General features: G+C 46.4%; 1 protein-coding gene across 1 annotated transcript in view; it reads right to left on the minus strand.

Annotated features, from left to right (window-relative positions):
• The window catches only part of LOC108936843 (A disintegrin and metalloproteinase with thrombospondin motifs 2-like), a 110,749-nt gene that overhangs the window by 17,605 nt on the left and 77,850 nt on the right, over positions 1–15,294 (minus strand). The window contains exons 5-10 of the mRNA XM_018756464.2: positions 7,054–7,137; positions 5,068–5,224; positions 4,535–4,640; positions 4,211–4,354; positions 3,334–3,466; positions 272–385 (exon numbers count right to left, since the gene is read on the minus strand). Coding sequence (XP_018611980.1) covers positions 272–385; positions 3,334–3,466; positions 4,211–4,354; positions 4,535–4,640; positions 5,068–5,224; positions 7,054–7,137 — 738 coding nt within the window. The remainder of the gene's footprint in view (positions 1–271; positions 386–3,333; positions 3,467–4,210; positions 4,355–4,534; positions 4,641–5,067; positions 5,225–7,053; positions 7,138–15,294) is intronic.

The raw sequence follows: 15,294 nt of genomic DNA on the forward strand, positions 1-15,294 counted from the left end.
TGACCACTGGTGGATTGGAGTGAGAAATCAGTGTCAGTAAAGATTTAGTTAATGTTAATGTAAAGTTCATGTAAAGTGTGTGTCGCTGTCACGAGAAAGCAGTTTGTACAGAGTTTGTGACACAAAAACCAAGAAAGGGTTTGTATAACTGTAAGAGGGCTGGAGTTAGGTGCAGTCCTTGTATGTCTTGACAGGCATGTGTGTGAAACACATGCACCATGGTGCAGAGGCTGTCGTGGCCTAGCATTCGCATCCTTAGAGAGGGCAGTACCTTTCCGCGATCACACATGGTTCCATCAATAGGGGGGCCCTTCTTGGTCTTGCAGAAGAAGGGGTTGTCTGGGTGACTGCACCACAGCTGTTTGCAGGGGTCGAAGGTGCGGTACTGGAAGGGACAGACACGCTGTCACTGTCACAGGTGCTGACACACAACATGCCCCGAGACCCGGTAAGCAGATGAACACGGCACTACAACTCCAAATAATCAGGAAACACTAACACCAGGGGGCACTTCTGGACTGGACAAAATTACAGATATACGATGTATAGAATACAACACCAACGATAAACCCATCTCAGCGTACCATTACTGTACTGATCACAAACCATTTTCAGTAGAGGAATGAACAGAAAGCAAAAGCATGCAAACAAGACAAAGGAATGAATGAAACTCTGTTATGGCAGTACTGACACAGCTTGCTGAGTGTCACTTCTGACACTTGGAAAGAACAAAAACGCAGGCGAGAGGGCTGCAATAAATGGAAGTCATGGTGACCAAAGCGCTAACTCTGAATTAATGGATGGGATATCAGCTTGCTACCTCAACTGCCTCACTCACCCCACTACCTATCACTCCTTACCAGATACCCCTCTGACTGCTCTGCCACCCGGTGGACAGCCCGCCTTACTCACGGGAGGAGTCCCCCTGGACCGCTGCTGATGATGTCAGCCCAGAAAGCTGGCAAGCAAAACCACAGGATCCTCAACCCTCTGCAAATTTTGGGGTATCTTATCTCCTTTCATGATTTTCTACCTATCTCCTTCAGTCAGTGGGCTTTCTTACATAGATTGAGAGGAAGATTTTAGTGTAAAAACACAAATTAGCTCAGTAATCAACCATAGCTGAGGGGAATAGCTGTCAGACATGGCTTAGTCTGCCCCTCTCTCTATGTTGATGTACAGATAGAAGAGCACAAGTGCTTTGTGAGTATATCCCTTCCTGTATAGCAAAGTAGAGTGAGACATGACACAGTTGTTGCTTTACATTCTCTATCTCAGTAAGCTGAGAAACACTGAAGGTGTTGATTGAGTCTCTCCCCCTTGGTATCCCGAGGCAGAGTAAAATTGTTGGTTGAGTCTCTCAATTTTGATACTGAGGAACACTGAGGTATCGTTAAAGGCATTAATTCAGTTTCTTCCTCTTAGTCTATTAAGATACGGCGAGGTAGAGTTGAGGTATTGGTTGAGTGTCTCTCTCTCAGCAGATGGCAATAGAATGAGGTAGAGCAAAGGTTTTGAATGAGTTTCTTCCTGTTGGTACCCTGAGGCAGAGTAAAGGTGTTTATTGAGACTCTTCCTCCATAAAGGTGTTGGTTTAATCTCTCAACTGTAGTATACTGAGGTAGAGGTAGAGTGAGGTATAGTAAAAGGCATTGGTTGACTCAATTCTGGAATACTGTGGTAGAGTGAGATACAGTAAAGATGTTGGTTTAGTCTCTCAACTGTAGTATACTGAGGTAAAGTGAGTTACAGTAAAAGGCATTGGTTATCTCAATTCTGGAATCCTGAGGTAGAGTGAGATACAGTTAAGGTGTTGGTTTAGTTTCTTAATTCTGTTGCACTGAGTTAGGGTGAGGTACCGTTAAGGTGTTGGTTGGTCCCTCTTAGTCTGTTAAGGTAGGGTGAGGAAGAGTTAAAGTATTGGCTGAGTGTCTCCCTCTCAGTAGATGGAGACAGAGCGAGGTAGAGTAAAGGTCTCTCCCTGTTGGTATGATAAAATAGAGTGATGTGAAAGTATTGGTTCAGCCTGCCCCTCCTGGTATGCTGAGGTACAGTGAGGCAGAGTAAAGGTCTTGGTTGAATCTCTCCTCTGCCGATGGAGATATACCATGATAGAGTATAGGGTGCTAGGGTAAGAGGCCCTGTGGAAGTCGCATCGAGAATCCTGCAGAACGCTTAGCCAATCCATGACAATGGGAATAACAACAACAGCAACAAAAATAAATAAACAGAAAACAAGAAAATTTAAATTAATGACAGTAATATTGATATCGATAAGTAGAAAATAAAGATGTGGCCACACTGTTCTGGGGGGTGTTGCCTTACCTGCGTTGCTGACTGGCCCACCTTTTGCAGCTAAGAGAATGGTTTGACAAGAGAATAAAGTACAGCATTCCAACTGGCAAACTATTTAATGCACTTAAAGAGCTCATCAAAACGGCGGCTTTTCCATATTGACCAGTGAAAGTTCCACTGTTTTAACGGTGGAATCGCCGCACTTTATGCAAACCAACCATGTCAATCTCTTTAATGTATTTCTGCATTACCTGCTCAACACTGGTGGCTGATGTAGCACTTATTGTGAACATGTACTGTATTTCCCTCACAATTTTTTTCTCTCATTCTATTAGCATCTCAGATTTTAAAAGTGATGTCAACAGACATGATACCATATGCCAAGTGTTTACTCCTCGTCGCCCCCTGTTGGATGAGTGTGCCAACATACGTACGTACTCTGACTCACTTCACCGGTGAACTTGCTAGTAACTACCCCCGGCTGTCTCTTTTAGTCACACACACATACACACACTGTCATATTCAATACATACATACACACACACACACACACACACACACACAGACAACGGGCTACAGAAATGCCTGGACTAAAGAAGCTGAGCGAAGAAGATGTTGAGCCTGTTGCTGTTCATTTGGAATGAACAGTACTTTGGAGATGAGTGAAAGTTTATCTTTGTTTTGACATAATTAAAATAGAGTTAAAATGAAATAACTCAACAACTTACAATGGATTTCACTCCATGAGTCTCTGCATGCTTAGAGACCATGTTGCCTTCCTTGCTTTGAGAAGGAATACTCCACCACTCAGGTGTATCAGTACTACTATCAGAACTACACCCATACATTCGTCTTTACCTTGGTCAAAAACATACACTGTACCATGTACTGTATGTTTTAATGCCTGGGATAAGCAATGGTGTGTTTTCGAAGTCTCTGTCCCAGAGAATGTGGTGCTTTGGTTTATTGAATGAGGTAGGCTGGAGGAGGCTAGAGGATGGAGCTCTTGGAAGCTGATGATGGGGACTGGAAACTCACCGCTGTGCACATCATGTACCCTGCGCCAAAGTCGAAGCGGCACTGCTCATTCATGGAGTAGTGGATCCCTGGTAACTGCGGTAGCGAGGGCCAGTCGTGGTCGAAAGGGTCGTCACGGAGACAGTCGTAGGAACTGCAGGAGAAAGTGCCACAGAATGCTTCAGTTACACACGCAGCTGCAGACATGTGAAAACTACTAAATTTGAAAGTATCCTAAATTACACTCTGGGGCAAATGCTAATTCAGAAAACAATATTGCCTCGGGGGTTTTTTAATCAGTTTCCGTTGCTGAGTTTGGAACCTTTGGATTTGGTTAATTGTCCCTTGAAAGGAAATCAAAAGGAGTAAAATATGTTAACATGGAGAAGTAACATGGAAATTACCTGTCTTTTACTGGAGCACCTCTGGGGATAGTGAAGCAGGTGAGATGAGAGGTGAAAGAGGTAGGCTTTAGGGTGATTAAAGAATGAGTGAGAGAAGTAACAGACAAGGAGTGTGGTTAAAGGGAGAAGGTTTGTGGAAACAAGTGGTATAGTGGCTAGAACCCCTGCCTTGTGCTTAAAGGACTCAGGTTTGAATCCCCATTCCCACTGTAGTAGCTGAAATTGCTCCAGCAAAAATTACCCAGTTGTTTAACTGCTTCACCTAAACGAATAAATGTAAAAAAAAAAAAAAAAAAAAAGGAGGATGTTGTATACAGGACTGATGTGAACAAAAATGGGGTGCACTCTGTGTTACAGAGAAGAGGTGGGATGGTGGTGGTATTGAGGACAGCAGTGCTATGGCTGGGGGTGGTTTAGCTTACAAAAAGAGCTGCCATACTTGAACATGAAGGAAGGTTTTTTGTGAAAAAAGGTATCGGATCCTGTTGACTCACTGCAGGTAGCGGCCGAGTTCTTGCTGGCTGCAACGGGACCAGTGGAAGCGGTGGAAGGCGGCTTGCACCAGCGGGGCCATGATACTGCCCATGTGTACTTCGTCTCCACAGCGATTCCCCTGGCCATCATGCTCCATACCCAGCCTGTGGTGCGGGAGTGGGTTGGGTGGGGGCACAGATTTTTACTTCACTTCTGAGTGAAGTACTCTTGTTTGTGTATGTCGGTCCGGCGAGATTGTGTATGGCTATGGGTGTGGGAGCACTGTAAGTATGTAGGTGTGTATAGGTGTCTGTGTGTGTGCGTGAAAATTCTCGGCCACTCACACGTGTCCAGTCTCATGCGCTACCACAAAAGCAGAGGAGAAGCCATCCTCGTGGTTGAGAGTGCAGCTCCGCACAGGGTGGCACATGCCTGTCACCGGGGCATAGCCTGTGGCAGGAAAGAAAGGGTCACGGACAGAGAAATAGACACACGTGAACAGAGACGCAGGCCAACTGAAGCAAGAGAGCCAAAGCCCACCCCTGTTTCTCACTCCCCATCACACTCCACCTGCTACAGTGTGTGCATAGGCAGTGCCATTTCCATCATCTTCATCATCATCTCCAGCTCTGTTTGATTTCTGCAGACACATATCTACTGCCTAGGATATCAAATTTTTTATTTTTTTTTATTGGAGCAATTTTTATTGTAAGTACCTCACTCAAGTGTACTACAGGCAGAGGTGGGAATTAAACCTGTGACTTTTGGGTCCAGAGACAGCAGCTCTTACCACTATGCTACACACCATCATGTCATATACAGAACTGTGTTACACTCTGTGTGTGTGTGCGCGCGTGCGCGGGCATGCGTACCCTACCCTGCATGCCTGTGGGCCCGAACTCCTGGCGTGTGAGGAAGATGGCATGGTCGTGGTACTCGGCATCTCCTGTATCCTGCTTCTGCTGCAGGAAGGCCCAACGGCACACGTTCTCCAGGCTCTGTGATGGGTTCCCCAGCTCTATGAGACTCATCGACTGTGAACAGAGAGACGGAGAGGATTGGGGTGGCATCCAATAATGTCACATAACAGCAAGAGCCACTGAGTAAAGATAGAAACCAGACGTTTTATAACACGGAGCTGTTATTAAATTACTCATAACAAACAGGGGTCATCCGTATTTCAGACTAATACGGTTAAAACAGTGGAATGAGAACCAGGATGCCGCAGCTCAGAGTCCGCATTAGAAAAGACATTTTCCAGATGTTCATTGGAACAGCTCCCCTCCTACTGCTCTTTATCAACTTTTCAGAAGTTCTAAAAAACATTGAAAGTGAGAACTGCCTGTGCTCACACATTCCTGTCAGTAGGGGGCGGCGTCACAGTGAGAAACAGCCATAAGGAGCGCCGCTGCTGCCAAGAGAGGGGCCACGGGCTCCGATACAAACACACTCCAACACACACGGCGCGTACATCCACAGCATGAACCTTCTTGCACAGACATACACACAAACAAACAAACAGACACACACACCAATAAAGCGATCCCCACCACAAACAATCGCTTGCAAATTGAAAATTATTTCATTGGCAGGAAGTGTGCTTAGTAAACACTACCAAAACATAAACAAATATTCACGCTCATCATTTGTCCCTCATCTTACACACCAGTTTCTTATACCTGTTCCCTGTCCTTCCTATACGCTTCTCCTTCTCTGTTTCAAACCCATACATACACACACACTTTGGCAGATGACGGTGTCTCTTGCTGCTGATGTGATGAAGTCAGGGTGCGGTGTGTGTAAGGGGTGTGTCACCCAACAGATGTGCAAGAGCTCTCTAACGTGAAAGTGGTGATGGACGCGCCGGGGTGGCTGAGGCACTAATCAGCAGGCTGCTAGCCCACGGCACCGCTGTCACGTGGGTGGAGGACGACTGACAGCTGTACGCGCACCAGAGTGCAAATGTGGGGAGGATGATGGCTACAGGTCAGGGCAGCACCACTCCTGTCAGAGCTCCATGGAGGCCTCCCCTTCAGGTCTGCTCAGGGTGGTGTGTTCCAGGTACTGTGTACCGTACGGTAACATTACCCAGAATTCTCTCCAGCTGTTTTCAACTTGCTTAAAAAACTGTGCACAGTAACTGAAGCACAAGCAAGTTTTCTGATGTTAGAGCTGTGGCCTTGCAATCAAAGGACCCGGGTTTTAATCCCTGCTTATTATTATTAAAATTATTATTATTATTATTATTATTACATAATGTAACAAAGAAGAATTATCTTTAATGGAAGTGGTATTTCCAGAAGTCACGGTGGATCAAGCTGAACGGGGACAAACCAAGAGGAGTCTTCACCCTCCCGGAACAGCTAATGAGTGAAGCAGGGCTAACACCGATCACTTCACTTTGTCGGATTTTCCAGAATGCTCTGTTCTTCTGGCCCAAACCCAGGGTGAGCTGATTGCATAACATCAGCATTCTGTGAGCTGTAGCACTGAACTGTGAAGGCGCGCGACATTAAAAATACTCCCCTGGGAGTCCTATGCTTTTAGTTCCCTTTTCACTGTGTCCATCGGAACAGCGAGTCGCTTGCCTCGGAGGAGAAGGTACGAGTGGGTAAGGAGGCGGCGGAGCGGAACCTGCGGTTTCCACATGTATGGGATCGATGTCGACTCGAGGGGTCCTTCACTCAGGTGATTTACGTTTATGCAGTCAAGTTCAGCATGATTATTTGTTGATCCGTGGAAGTTGTATTAAAAACATACTACATAAAAGAAAGGTTCACACTGGCACTCCTGTCCCCTGGAGCCTTCAGGAATCTACTGATCATTGGTAACACATCGAGCACGAGGCTGAGAGGAAGCTTACCTTCCCATATCCGAGCAAGATGATCCGCACCAGGACCACGTTGATCCGTGCTCCCAGGGACTGATCGTGGTAAATCTCGTTCACCTGTGGAGGAGCACAAGAAGAGGCTTTCAGAAGATCTCCCAAGTGCACCCAGTACGGGGTGAAGAAGTTAAGGATGTACATTTGAAATCAAGTGGCCTTTGAAGGCTGCAGCTTCAAATCCCTCCAGAGTACTTGTGTAGCTCTCAGTTTCGGCAGTAAGGGGAGTGCAAAGTGTACATAGTGGGGACGGTGGTGTGGTCTGCCCTTCCTGATGTGCCAGCACCAGCCACCACTCTACCAGACAGCTGGAACACAACAGACGAATGGACAGATGAACAGAGAGACTCTGAAAACAGCGAGTTTCCTCATTCGAGGCCTGAAATGTAGAAACTGCTCGCGAGTTTCAGCCAGAATAAAACAAGTACAGAATAAAGAATGCATCTTGTTTGAGGGTCCAGGAGGGCATTATATTAAAAACCAATCATTGCACACCCTGTAATTGAAGGCGTGGTCGATGCCAGTTGATGGACAGTGTTATGGTCAGTCAGCCGCTAGAGCATCACTCATCACCTCCCATGCTTCACAAGCGCTCTGTCTCGGTGCAGAAGCATTAAGGAAGACCGAACTGCCAATGTGGAACTGCCAAACAGCTTCAGGACACGTTCGTGATAGGGCTCTGGGGATGCCAGGGCAGGAGGGACTGCCGACCAGGGCAGTTGGATTACATCTCGAATCATCCCAAGCCCTGTCAACCACAGAGGCCGCCATTGTGACTGACTGGCAGGTCAGTGATAGCAGCCAGGGGAGAGACGTGATACAGGGAAGATGTCGTGATGAGACTGCTCTTGCATTTTCTGCGGGGGGGGGGTGGGTGACAATTACTGTCAAAACATCCTGTGAGATTTGTCTCCCCCCCATTCCTGGGGATACTTCATTTTCCATTTTTTCTTTCCTAACATTGGCCTAAATGAAAGTGCTGCTGAAACGAAAACGACGAACTTGGCAAATGCAGCTTGTATCATTGAGAAGTTTAGTGACTGTGTGAGTGAGCTGTGCACAGATTTACACACGTGTTTTGAAGATGTAGTACCACAATATACACTAATGAGAATCATTCAAAATCCTTTAAGAAAGGTGCTTAAAACCAGCTTGCTCACACTGTATTCACTTTCACTTAAGCGCTTATATTAACGCTTATCCTGGTCAGGGTCCAGAGCCTACCTCTGTCACACTGGGTGCAAGAGGTACACACCCTAGACGGGATGCCAGTCCATCACAGGGTAGCCACGTACACACACCCTTTCACATAGCTTTTGCAATTTGGCATCCGTGACTTGGACTGCATGTCATCATACTGTGGGGGGAAACCAGAGCACCTGGAAGAAACCCACGCAGACACAGGGAGAACATGCATTAAGGTGTTATAAGGCAGCAGTGCTCTACCCATTGCACCACTGCAAAATCAAAAATTATGTGCCCATCAAATATTCACAGGAAACCAAATAAAATGTTTGTTTAATATATTATCTATATGAACTAACAATTCCTTGCGTACTAATCACATTGCTGGTTTCAGTGTTCTGGGGTACAACTCAGTCATAATTTTATCATTTCCTACATCTGTTATCCCTTCTGGGCATCAGCCTTGCCCATTTCAGGATCTTTGGGCCTTTGTGAACCTTTCTTCATCTGCCTTCTTTGACCCCCTCAGAACTTCTCTTCCCAGCTTGGATGTACTGTACATGTTGCAGGTAAACTTGTCAGAGTGTTTCACTCCCATTGGGCAAACCATTCTCTTAAGCTAGACCACACCCCTCAGCTGATCCGTTCTCATTGGCTGAACCATTATTTTTTAGCTAGACTACTCACATTATCACAACCATTCCCATAAGCTGTGAGTTTCACTTCCACTTGCCAAACCATTCTCACTGGCTGGACCACTCCCACGTACTGGACGTTAGCCACTCTTCCACTCTATCAAAATAAAGCCTGTTGCACAAATCTCTCCCCCTCCACTCAGACTGAAACCTCATTACCAATTTAACTACTGAACATTGGCCCCGGTACACTGGGGAAACTTTTTTAGAAAAAAAGAAGAAATCAACTTAAGTGGCAAGACTGAAGCAGACAAATTGGTCCAGGAGTTCAGACAGGGTGTCCTCAGTGTCTGTGTGAGCCAGTTAATGAGGCAGGGGAATGTAAACATTGGCGGTAATAATGAGATGGCTGACCGACAAGACAGACGACCGGAGTGGCGGCCTTCATACATTCACAGACCCACCTGATCCCCCAAGAAAAGTGAGAGAAGGAGGGGGAGACCGGGGGAAAGAGAAACATGGAACAGGAAAAGATGGGGAAAAATGTACGAGAGTCTTTGCGCCTCCTTTTCTCCTGTTGCAGTTTTTTATTCCTTGTTCTCAGCTGCCACTGGTTGCTAGGCAACTACCAAACTTCAGTGGAGGGAGGGGGCACACATTCCAGAAACACCTCCATCTGCAGTGCTCCCCTCTGACCGATGGCAGCATACCTGACCCTGCATCCACGGAAGCCCGGTTGACACCCCACCCATTTCCCTCTGTGCGACCGCTTCCACAACAGTGCTGAAAAAACACATCGTTATCATGCCCTGGAACTGCCACTGCCACTCAAAATACGGCAATGATCCAAGATACGCTGAACACTGGCAGTCCTATGTTCTAAATTGATTCATTTGGTGTTAAGTGCTCAAACGAGTTTCCTGAGTAGGTGCGTCCAATAGCAGGAAAGCACACAACCATTTTCTTTTCCCAGAGTCATGAACAAGATTGCTAGTGGTTTATTTGTTTATCTGGAGAGATCAGGCCCTGCCTCTACTCCTGCACACAGATTCCCCAAATCTAACTAACATTTCAATTCCACATCATACACCGCATCCAGGAAGAGGTCCCCGGGGACCAAAGAAACAGCAGAGGAGGGGTTCCGTCCCCGGTCAGTGGAAGTCATGCATGCTAAGCCCCACCCACTGCAGATAAGCTGACAGCTCACCATGCCTCCTCCTCTCTCCAGGATCAGCCAGCGAGAAGTTACCTTGGAGCTGTCTGAGGACCACGTTCACAAGATGATGGCATTTGCCAGAAATGTCACCAGCAGGCCGTTACCTAGGCCACGGTTAATACAGAGATGACCTCCAGGTTACCCTGCCACCAGAACTCAAAGAAAGTAATGAGCTCTAAATGCATGGCTCTCTGCTTCTGCATTTCACCTTCACGCTATGGGGCTCGCTAAACCTTCTGGCTGCACTGCACCCGTCCAGCAAGGCTCTCTCACCTCCCGTCAGCCTCTCTAACATACCCTCTACACCTTTCCCCCCTCCCTCTCCATCTGTCACAATCCTTCTACACCTTTCTCGCACTCTCCTCTTCTCTTGCTGCCTTTCCACCACTCTGTGCCTCTGCAAAAATCCATGCCTCGCTCACAATTTTTCTCCTGTTCTGTACCCCGTACCCCTACCAATCTCCTCTCCATCCCTCCCCAGATCTGCAGTTTAATTCTTTCGTCTCTCCATACATCTTCCATCTTTTATCCCTCTCTCGCAGTCTTTCTGTATCTCCCCACTCCATTTCCCTCTCTGTCCGTCTCTGTCTCCATTTTTTTTGTCTGTCTGCTTTAATGACTTGAGCTCTGTACCACTCATTAGCGCTGCCCCCCTCTCCACCCACCCCACATCACCAGCCTTCTGTAGGGGTCTGAGTGGGAATCATTAGTTAGATTCCAGCCGACAGGTAACAAATGGAAGCCTAGAGGTTGGAGAGTCAGAAAATCATTAATATGAGATTAATAATGCAGCAAGGTTCTGCACCGTGGCAGAAGCGCAGGGAGGAGGAGCCCAGGAAGCTGCAGAGTAGGAAGGAGGAGGTGTCAAAAAGAGGGAACAGACAGGAAGAGAAAGTGAGAGAAGGAGGGAGAGAAAGAGTGAGAAAGAAACGGCATGGTCTCCTGGGGCCCCACGCTGAAGGTTCGAATGCCACTTGATTAGTGTGTGGACATGCAGTACACAGATATACTACAGTATTTCTAATATATATAATCAAGGCACATTTCATATGTGTTCACACACTTATGATATGTAATATGTTGATATGTTGATAATATACAGGGGGTGCAGTGGCGCAGTGGGTTGGACCGCAGTCCTGCTCTCCGGTGGGTCTGGGGTTCGAGTCCCGCTTGGGGTGCCTTGCGGCGGACTGGCGTCCCGTCCTGGGTGTGTCCCCTTCCCCCTCTGGCCTTACGCCCTGTGTTGCCGGGTAGGCTCCGGTTCCCCGTGACCCCGTAAGGGACAAGCGGTTCTGAAAATGTGTGTGTGTGATAATATACAGTACCAGTCAACAGTGCGAACACACATGGTGGAAGGAAGTTTTTTTTGTTCCATGAGCCCACAAGCCTTGCCATGTCTTCTGCAGCAGTAATTCCTAGAGATGTAGGACACTTGTGTGTTGCTTTGCTTTCACTCTACTGTCCAGTTTGTCCCATAAAGGTATTGTCCAGGTAGTCCAAGTGTACTCAGACTTCTGACTGGTATGTATATATAAATATCCAGGGTGTATCTAAGGAGAGAAGGAGCTAAGTTACATATCACAGTCATTTCCACGCGATATTTAGACTATTACTATCCCACCTAATGAGGATTCTAAAGACAAATGATTATGCAATTGCTGTACACTGAGGAGCTCTACATCCTTCAGAGAGGGCAGAGCGCCCTGCACCGCAGCATATTTTTCTGGTGCTCTTCTGACAGATGAGCAGCGCCGTGCACACAAAATTCTGTTTTCTTTCACTGCTAGTTTGCTACTTTTTTCTTCAGTAGTATTCAAGGCAACAGATGTGAATGCTATAAACATTATATTGCAAACTTCTCAAAAATCCAAGAATGCTGAGAAGAGACAGCACTTCGAACGGCAATGTTAAGAGGTGTGTGTTAATTGAACATTACATAATCCACATACCGTGCAGCTTCTAAACTACAGCTCCTGTTGGTTGTTTCAGAGAACAAAAAAAATTAAAAAGCACTGAAAGATTTAAAAAAAAAAAAAAAAAATCAAAACAATCCCAACAGACAGCTAACTGAGAGAACATGTGCCTATGTATGGACAGGTTGTTATACAGAGAATGCAAACTTAAACTGAAGCAGACACTAAACATCCAGGTCACATCTGGGTCACTGTTTTTTTCCTTCAGAAAAAAGAATCCTGGTTAAGATGTATCTTGAAATTCTGGGATTAACTCGTTATTAGCTCTTGTTGAGAGTTAGCTGGATGCATGGGTGGTTGGATGGATGGATTGAAGATGGATGGATGGATGGATTTTAGTGGATTAAAGATGGATGATGGATGGACGGATTGATGGGTTTGAGTGGATTGAAGATGAATGGATGGATGGGTTTGAATGGGCAGTGACCCTTCCTCCTGTCCCTGACAGCCCTACTGATTTTGTTCTTCCCTGACAATCATTATTATCTTTCCATCTGACGTTTATATTAATTTATTCTTGCATATCGTTTTTGTAAACCTAATTTTTTCTCTTTTTTATGATTGCTCAGGATGATTTTCAGTGAGAATCAAGATTTCAAAACAGGCAATCATATATTCTTCTTTTTTAACCACACCATCACTGGCAGCATCATGTTATGTTTAAAAACTCAAAATAAAGTGTGGGAAAGTTGCAGCGATCTACCCTTCTCTTTATTCTTCCCTCGCAAACACATGCACACTCGGGCGCGCGTGGCAGGCAGACCGCACAGGCGGATTAAACCGCTACTCTGCGCATCTTTGATGTCCTGCAGACAGACAACGCTGCCGCCCCCTGCTGCCCACACAGCGCGTCCCGGGGCCGACCCTGCAGTGACCCCTCGAGGCGCAGCGAAGGAGCGCAGTCTGCTGGCTGCGGGGTAGGAGCACGAGTGGCGACAGCATCGATTTTGACCGACTCCTTTCTAAAGAGCTTGTCAATGAGGAAGAGCTCAAAGATGGGGGAGATACAAGATGATAGCCTTTCGAGCCTACAAAATAACCGGTGGTACTCTCAGACTCGAAAATCACAAACACTGCGCTGTTACCCTTTTGTCCAAGAAGCATTTTATCTGTAGGGTTAGCTTCACTGACCTTAAACGTTTTATTGAACAGGTTAAAAAGTGTGTCTATGTATGTATGTGCGTGTATGTGTGTATACGCGGTATGACCTTGCTTCTAGAAGACACTTAGATCTTTCAGTGGTTTTGACTACTATCTTATAACTGGATGGTAGGTAGTTCAACACCCAGGAACACTTTTCAAATAAGGTAATAGAAGGAACACCATTATTAATAAATCCATTACACACTGTATGAAGGGGTAAAGCACAAGTGTCTTTGGATGAAAGCAGCAACAACGCTACAAAATAGTAACACAAGATGATGAGAGAGGGGAAGAAGTCTTTGCATGAGATGATGAATATGGCCCTATTAATGATCATGCTCTATAAATTATGCCTGTCTGAGATCTTGCACTTGAGCCGACAGCTTTTTGTGCTCTCATCCTCAGAATCAACCTAGTGGACATTGCACAGAGGTGGCTGTGAATTGTGGCACTTGTTGAGAGCCAAATACCTTCCTTTCCTCACGTCCTTCCAGGATAAAGGCATGACATTTAAGCCACACTGTCTATACGGGCCACTAGCTGGTGCAGTGGTTACAATCAGCACGTTCAGACACAAAGGGCTCAGGTTTAAATCCCAGCTCCTGCTATAGTAACCCTGATCAGGGCATGCACCCTAAATTGCTCCAGTAAATCAGTGTTAAGTGGCCACACATTGTAAGATGCTTTGGAGAAAAGTGTCAGCTAAATAAATGTCAATGTAAACACATTCATGCTGCGGTTTTTGGAGAACTCCAAATAAATGTTCACACAATATGCCTGTCAACATGCCTGTTGTGTCACAGGATGAAGTTGCCATAATTATGAGTACGGTGAGGGGGTGTGGCTTAGGCTGCTGCCCGCTACGTTATGCTGCAGTAACTTTTACATTATTCTGGGGATTGTCATTTAAGATATATAAGAATGAAATAATGATAGGCTACAAAGAACAGAAATGCTGGCTTTTAATCAGCCTTTGTGCAGCATCAGACTCAGCTCTTTGCTCATCAGTCTCCATCAAGCGTCCACGGTCACACACGCTTACACGCAGCGAGCCACAGAAAGCGCTGCAAACTGAACAATACTGACATCTCACTTACAGCCCTCCTCCGGGGCTCAGATACAGTTGGGCATCAGTGAAGGTGACTGCAGGAGGTGACAAACGTCCTGTCCCACTGGAGACGCCCAGCATCCTCGTGTTTTGACCTTGGATATATTCAGCTTGGAGCTTAACATAGACTTTCATGCTTTGCTCCTCACTGGATGTAGCCTGGATATGTGCAACGGGAAAATGGAATGGTCGCTTGGGGAACACATTACCCAGGATTCACCTGGGGACCCTGGAATGGGGACATGGAAGAGCTGCGCATGGAAGTAGCCAAAGCTAAACTGGGGGGACTGGCATCTGTCATCTGCAGCCCCACCTGTATGCTGTCAAAGATTCTGCCTGTGAAAGGGAAGTCATTCACCTTGACGGCCTGCTTCATTTTTACCCATGAAGCACTCTGGGAGCCTGCCATTCTAGGCACCGATGCTGCGCTCCCCGCATTCAAGCCTCTCTTGACTTCAGAGGCAGGCAGGAAGAAAAGGAGGCTCCCAGAAGAACGGGTGATGCACTCTGGAAGTGAACCTGCTCCGTCTTCTCGGGAGCTCCGTCTGTCTGTCTGCGTCTTCCAGGAGGAAGCTAATCGTAATATGAGCAAAGTAAACTTTCAACAAGAAAGCCTTAGGAGGGAATGCGTGGGAGGCATTATATATTTATTTTTGTTTATCTAGTTTTCAGTAATTTATTCGAAAGGTGCTTTTTTCCTTTAAAAGGGTGTTCTTTTCGTTCTTCTCTGTGGGTTAGCGAGTGAGTACTGCGCCCCTGGTTGGATACTGCCATGGCTGAGAAGGCAGTAACGTGCTAACCACAGAGCAATGCCCCGGAGAGAAGGGATGCGACACTCCAGCAAGGCTGGACACTCCAAAGGTTAGCTGCGGTGGTGGGCTCAAGCTGGGCTTTGATTCAGGAAGATTACACTGAATGGTACCCACTGTTTGCTGCCTCCCATTAGGCTTCTGGGTGGAG

The sequence above is a fragment of the Scleropages formosus genome, chromosome 13 (genome assembly GCF_900964775.1).
Source record: "Scleropages formosus chromosome 13, fSclFor1.1, whole genome shotgun sequence".
Lineage (NCBI taxonomy): Eukaryota > Metazoa > Chordata > Actinopteri > Osteoglossiformes > Osteoglossidae > Scleropages > Scleropages formosus.